At 36.7% G+C, this 6706-nt stretch overlaps 1 protein-coding gene and 1 non-coding gene across 3 annotated transcripts; both read left to right on the top strand.

The window, feature by feature from the left end:
• The first annotated feature begins 13 nt into the window (after positions 1-13).
• On the top strand, positions 14-5940 carry LOC132129377 (KAT8 regulatory NSL complex subunit 2-like). Of its 2 annotated transcripts, none has more exons than XM_059540953.1 (10): positions 14-142; positions 879-1137; positions 1415-1593; positions 2069-2183; positions 2288-2451; positions 2530-2696; positions 2901-2991; positions 3820-4073; positions 5165-5368; positions 5489-5940. In XM_059540953.1, exons 2-10 carry the CDS (start codon positions 887-889, stop codon positions 5582-5584), a joined length of 1521 nt encoding a protein of 506 aa, XP_059396936.1. In that variant the 5' UTR covers positions 14-142; positions 879-886; the 3' UTR covers positions 5585-5940. The 2 variants fall into 2 exon arrangements, with proteins under 2 accessions (XP_059396936.1, XP_059396937.1); XM_059540954.1 differs by lacking the exon at positions 14-142 and adding an exon at positions 190-493.
• On the top strand, positions 3582-3715 carry LOC132129875 (small nucleolar RNA SNORA2/SNORA34 family). The gene has a single exon (XR_009428631.1). It is a non-coding gene; the product is annotated as a small nucleolar RNA SNORA2/SNORA34 family (small nucleolar RNA).
• Positions 5941-6706: the final 766 nt, after the last annotated feature.

The raw sequence follows: 6706 nt of genomic DNA on the forward strand, positions 1-6706 counted from the left end.
TGTTCTTTGCAAGGTTGTGGTCCAATCAACTGAAACGTAGGAGGGCGCTAAAATGGATGACGTTCCTCCGCGGCTCATTGTTGTGCATTGAAGGGGCGGCAGGAGAGTCTCACGTAAACGATAACCAAGTATTACTATATAGGTGAGTTTTGCACGTATAAATGACAAAGTATAAAACACGAAAACAGCCTTAGACTAAATGAATGATATGTATTGATTTATTATAGCAGTTTTAACCAAGAGTATCCTATCCTCCCAATTCAAAGATGGCTGAACAGCAGTAACATAACTTACTTGGCGCTTTCTGGATAAGATTAAAACGTCAATCTTCTTTATCTTTAATAAAGATTGAGGACTCACAGCTTTTGTTATGTTATTGTTTCCATGTTTTGCTAATACATAGTTGAGGAATTTAATATATGTTCGTTGAGACTGTATGGCACATGCTTTAACGGAATATGATCGAATCCATCTGCTGCTGGTAACTTATACGGTAAAAGCTTTACGTAACATTATCATGTTACGTTAAATTATCTTGAACCAGTTCTTGTTTATCATTTGTAGATTTTTATAATTAAGTTGTATGCTACATTTTCGATCTTTTTGGCAACTTCATCTTTATGTACAGTCATGACAATGAAGTGCATGATTCATGACGTGGTCCGTAAGGTACTGTATCTATTGGATTATAACGTTATCAGTTCATATATAAAGGAGTCTTTAAAATTGTGTTACAGATGTGCTAAAACTTAAGAAGATATAATAAAAATGTATATTTCTGGGGTTATGTTCTATGCATCCTCTGTTAAGCTGGAAACATTTCTATAAATGTATTCATGCAGTTTTGTATTTGAATGGTTATGTTGGCTTTCTCACAGCATCAGTGATGAACAGGATTCGGATCCACGTGCTGCCGTCCAGCAGAGGTCGAGTGACTCAAGCTGCTCGTGCTCAAGAGCCTCAGACCTGCTCTTATGCCCAGAGACCATGTTCACAGCCTCGCCTGGAGGGCCTAGAGTTCTGCATCAAACATGTACTTGAAGATAAAAATGCTCCCTACAGGCAATGCAGCTATTTGTCCAACAAGAATGGCAAGCGCTGCCCCAATGCAGCCCCAAAACCAGAGAAAAAAGACGGGTGAGGGGGTTTGTTTATTCCCTTAACACACTTACCCCTGGTTTCACAGACCAGGCTTAACCCTAGACTAAAATGTAAGTCTGAGCTGTTTCAAATGAAAGAAACTTGCACTGACTGATCTTAAAATATCAGTGCCTTTGTTTTGTGTCAAGATGCACACCAGTAATGTTCTTTTTTCAAAGGCACGATTATAAAAATTACTTTAATGTCCTAAATGAACTATGGCCTAATACTGACTTAGGCTAAGACCTGTCTATGACCTTTTTTTTTTTTTTAGGGTATCATTCTGTGCAGAACATGCACGCAGAAATGCTTTGGTGCAACAAGCTCAAATGCGGAAGGCATCCACTTCAGGACCTTCCCCTGAAGCCTTGCTGTCTCAGATCAGTGGATACAGTCAGCAGGAAACTGGAACTTATGGTCAAGAGGGCCGTAGTGAAGCTAGCCGCATACTAGGTGAGATGTAACTTGGTTTTAAAATTTGTGCCATTACTAATTAACCAGGCATGGTTTTGGTCTTGTGAACGTTAAGAAATCTCTGGATGTGATGCAAACAAACCTGTGCATGTGTAAAGTGTAGTATAAGTAATAAAATAACCAATTGTTAATAATAGGTTAAAATTATTTATACCCTAGAAATTAATCAAAATTAAATCTGAATTATTACTATTATTCATTTATATACAAGAATATAAGATTTTTTTCTGCTGAATTGAAACTTGCATCAAAGACTGATAACTGATGGTTTGTTATTTTTATGTAATTTTGTAAATTTTGTAAGTTACTAAAATAAGACCTATTTTGTTTTACTACTTGACATAACTTTTAATAGATCTGAACATAACATAATAAATAAAAAAATAGTATAAAGGGACACAGTGTAGCATTTGATTTTTATGGTGATGTATTCTGTAATTATTTCCTTGTATAGATGAAGAGAGCTGGAGTGAAGACGAGCAGGATCCTATTGTTTTGGATCAGACATGGAGAGGAGACCCTGACAGTGAAGATGAAAGTCTTGACAGTGACCACGAAGACCCTTTAAAGTGATATATTCTTCAATTTATTTTACTTATCTGCTTTGTCAAAATTAGTTTTAATAATGTCATCTGAGATGTCAAAAATGAGATTGAAATGAGATTTTCTACAGGCATGCGGGTGTGTACACAGCCGAGGAAGTGGCACTCATCACGCGTGAAAAGCTGATCAGACTTCAGTCTCTCTACATAGACCAATTTAAACGTCTGCAACACTTATTAAAGGAAAAGAAACGCCGCTACCTGCACAGCCGCAAGATTGAACATGAGACCATTGGTAAGGCAGCTGCTTTTATCATTTGATTGCATTGTCACATTTACAATCAATGTATACTCACTTGTGCGTGTGATTCAGGGAGCAGCCTTTTAACAGGTCCAGAGGGGCTGTCCATGAAGGAACGAGAAAACCTGAAAAAATTAAAGGCTCTGCGACGTTATCGCCGTCGCTATGGTGTGGAGGCCTTGCTGCATCGCCAACTCAGACAAAGAAGACAAGCAATTACTGAGGGAGGAACGCCACAGGTATGGATGGACTTAAAGACCATAGAAGTTTTAAACACTGAACACGGCCAAATGAGACAGACTTGAATTAAATTTTATTGGCTTTCCCATACTGTCAGATGGGTATCAGAGGAGACAGTCTGAGCCTACTGTCATGCTCTGTTATTTTTTTATTTATTTAATGTGTATGCATATCTAAATTATTTTGTGTCTTTTTCTGCACAGACGATGCGTTTAAGCCAGAGATGCATTTCCTTTGTGGAAGGGACTCGCTGTTCAAATCCGTGTCTGCCAATGACACGACATTGTGTCTCTCGTATCCTTAATTGTTTCCGTACATATATATATTTATGTGTGTGTGTGTGTACTGCTGTTTTGGTGTTGTAAGAATTTCTTTTTTGATAAACTCATGTTCACTAAAGCTGCATTTATTTGATTAAATATCTAGTAAAAACAGTAATAGTATTACATGAATTAGCATGAATTAAATTTTAAAGTCTAATTTATTTTAAGCCATTACTCCAGTCTTCAGTGTCACATGATCCTTTAGAAATCATTCTAATATGCTGATTTGGTGCTCAAGAAACATTTCTTCTTATCAGTGCTGAAAACAGATGTGCTGTGTCCTTATGTGATACATTACATATAAGTATTTGCAGGATTGTTTAGTGAATAGACTTAATTGAATGGCATTTAATTGAAATATAAATATTTTGTAACATTGTATATGTTTTTACTGCTATCTTTGATCGGTCTAATGCATCTTTGCTGGATTTTTTTTTTTCATTGACCAACCCCAGATATTTGAATGGAAATTGCATATTTATTTATTTGTTAAATACACGTATATATTTCTTTGTTTATATGGGCATAAATATATAGAGACATAGATGTATATATACTTTTGTAGCCCTTAATCAAGGCCCACAGCTTGCTGTAGCTGTTGGTTTCAAACAGCGGCTAATATAAAAGTCTTCTTATGGTATGACTTTCCCAGAGTTATCTAATGGGTAAAGACGATTCAGTTTGAAGGAACAGTTCAAGTTTTCCACCTCCTCCAGCCTTCGATATCTTTGACATTTAAAAGTTATTTCCCAGCTATGCCAGTGTTGGTTCTCCTAATCTCCTTAACCCTTCACAATAGACATTTATCAAGATAGTAGCCAAGTTTTATTCAAAATATGCCCTGGTCTGAAGGACGTTCCGTGTGATCGTCCTGTGCACATGGGACAGTCAGAAGAGCCCCGCTGTCCTCTGCACCTGTCCCTGCCTCCTCCCATGTACCAGCCTGAGCAGGAGTCTATTGCCCCGGAGCAGCTGCCGTCTGCGCCCACAGACATGTACCTCAGTGCCGCAGAGCTCCAGCCAACAGAAAATCTACCTCTGGAATTCAGTGATGTATGAATTGTGTTGGTTTTTCTCATTAAAACTAAAGTTAACTGTGTGCAGTTGCTTTCCTCGTGTGTTTTGGCACATTCCTTCATACTAAGTTTCATATTATCAGAGCAATTAACTCCGCAATATGCACTAAATTTCTTCTACACCTTGCTCCCTCTTCAGATTGCTAAGGTATCCATCAAGTATCTACATGCCTGCAAACAGTGCTGCTCAAGCATGTCCCCTGCTGTGTAAATCAAATCTCATAGCCTTGCATGAATGAAAAACAAATTAATCTGGATGTTCAGCAGTCATCTTCCTTTAATTTGTGTCTGACATTTTCTGTGCGCCCACAGTAAAACCTCTCATTTAATCTCATTTTTGGAAACGTCTCATTTTCCTGTTATGCTACAAACTATTTATGTGCTTTTCCATTACTTGTTCCCATTGGTTGCATTCAAGCACACAAACAATACTGCAAATTTACCCATATTGCTGGATTTTGTTTGCTGGTTATTTGCTTGTTGACAATGTAGAGATGTTTATTAGTATATTTTAGAATATAAACGGGTTTGCAACTGAAAAAATACCTAACCTGAATATAGATTGTGGATGCCTGATAAATATTTAGATTTACTGTAAATGAATGGACTTACGTTTGAAGAAATGTGCCATTAATTAAGATTCAAAATGAAAAAACATGGAAGTATCTCTAAATAATCCAATGGCCCTTCGTACTATATTTTGCATAAATATATTTTTTCTTTTTTTCTTTTTTTTTTGGTACAAAAGTGCTTTTTTGATTCCACTCCAGTTATCACTCAATATTCAGGGTCATTTGATATTAGACATTTTGTCCAATCTTTATATTTAATTTACAAATTCACAAAATATAATACTGTACATTATAATGGTGTGAAGCCTAATTTCACTTTTGGCATTTAAAAAGATTCATTTTTAATGATTTGTTAATGAGGTTTTTTTTTATAGCAAAGAACTTTAATATCAGCAATGTATCAGTTATTGGCCATAACGTGAACTAATTATTGTCCAGATTGTAAATATTTGTGTATCCCTTATCACTGTGGTAATTAAAGTCTGCCAATGTGCAGGATCTTGATGCTGAAGATGAGGGTTTGCAGTGTCCCCCGTCCCCCTTGCTGTTCGACACAGCGCTTGCATTAGAAGACCAGACCATCAGAGCGATCGCCGAGGCCCCCATGGACATACTGACAGGGGCGGAGCAAGGCTATCTGGATGGCTCTTCCCAAGATGCTGAGCTCTCGGAGAGAGACGAGGTGTCTGTGGAAGATCAGGTAATGATTGTTACACTATCACTTGTCGGAATAATTAAACAATGCAACTGAGGCAGTATGTCTGTTCCTTGCAGTGACAAGTGGAAATTTAAACCCCAAAACTGCTATCTTATTTTACAGGTTGAATCAGAAATACTTGAAGCAGTTGGACAAGCAGTTCCCGTGCAGAATTCATCAAAGGTCTCTGACACGAAAACAACAGATGCCTTATCCTGAGCACCTCGTGACCTGATTTAATCAGCTGTCGTACTGTTGATATATCAAACAGTCCACATATCTATTTAAAAGCCATATTTCCGGAAGCTTGCTTTGATTTTTAACATTCTCATTACTTACTAAAATAGTACAGTAGCACATGTTCTGATATAGACTGTTAGTGTCTTGTGAAACTAAAGGGACAGTTATATGCACAGCTGGAGGTTTGTGTTTTATATGGTAAAGATGAGGTACATAGTTCACTACAAAAATTCTCAAAGCACCATTTCTACTTTTATCCAGTACATTTCTGGTTCCATATGTTATTTATAACTCATAACTGGGATTCGTTCACTAAAATAAACCTTTACATCTCATCTTGTTCTTGTTAATTATAAATTTGCACTCATGAAAGGAATTCCTCTGGGACAGTCAGGGTTCCCACGGTCTTGGAAAACCTAGAAACATCAGGGAGTTTTTATCTTCAGAGTAATGGAAATATTTATAGTGGATATACGTGGTTCTAGTAATGATCTGCTCAGTGTGTGGGGGTGAACTTGATTGCAAACACCATTTGATATGTGAGCGAACTGTTCTTTCGAGGTTTTATTTATTTTTTTGTTAAACAAAGGCAAAGGGGTTCACAAAAAAGATCTGAGTAATACATCAGTGAACTGTTCTCAAACTGATATTTTTAGGAATCTGTATCCAGTAAACAAATGACAGGAAAGGTCATGGAAACCGGTCAAAAAGTGGGAACACCGGACAATGAAATAGTGGGTTGATGTTGAACATTTACTAGTTGCTTTCCAAGCTGGGAAATGATGCAGGTACTTGTGTTTTAGGAGTATGGTAGCTTTATAACACAAAACATAGTTCAAAGTAAGTTTTAAATTAATATTTATGTTATAGTTATATAACAAGTCAATTTAAAAACAGATAATAAAGATTGGGCACAGCATTAAACTGCATGTCAGCCCTGACGAAAAAAATAATAAAGCTGAATCGTTGCTTAGTCAAAAATCATGATTAATGAAATCACTGCAGATGCGAAGAAAAGGGAGAGAAAAAATGCAATGACAGCGTAGCTTAATAAAATAAACTGCTTTAGCAACTAAAAACTACTATTAAACAAGATAAATG

This window comes from Carassius carassius, chromosome 46, assembly GCF_963082965.1.
Source record: "Carassius carassius chromosome 46, fCarCar2.1, whole genome shotgun sequence".
In the NCBI taxonomy this organism is placed as follows: Eukaryota; Metazoa; Chordata; class Actinopteri; order Cypriniformes; family Cyprinidae; genus Carassius; species Carassius carassius.

Coding starts and splice junctions, on each gene's coding strand:
- LOC132129377 (XM_059540953.1), top strand. CDS start 887: ATGAACAGGATTCGGATCCACGTGCTGCCGTCCAGCAGAGGTCGAGTG. Junction 2,184..2,287: donor GACCACGAAGACCCTTTAAA/GTGATATATTCT, acceptor GATTTTCTACAG/GCATGCGGGTGTGTACACAG. Junction 2,452..2,529: donor GATTGAACATGAGACCATTG/GTAAGGCAGCTG, acceptor CGTGTGATTCAG/GGAGCAGCCTTTTAACAGGT.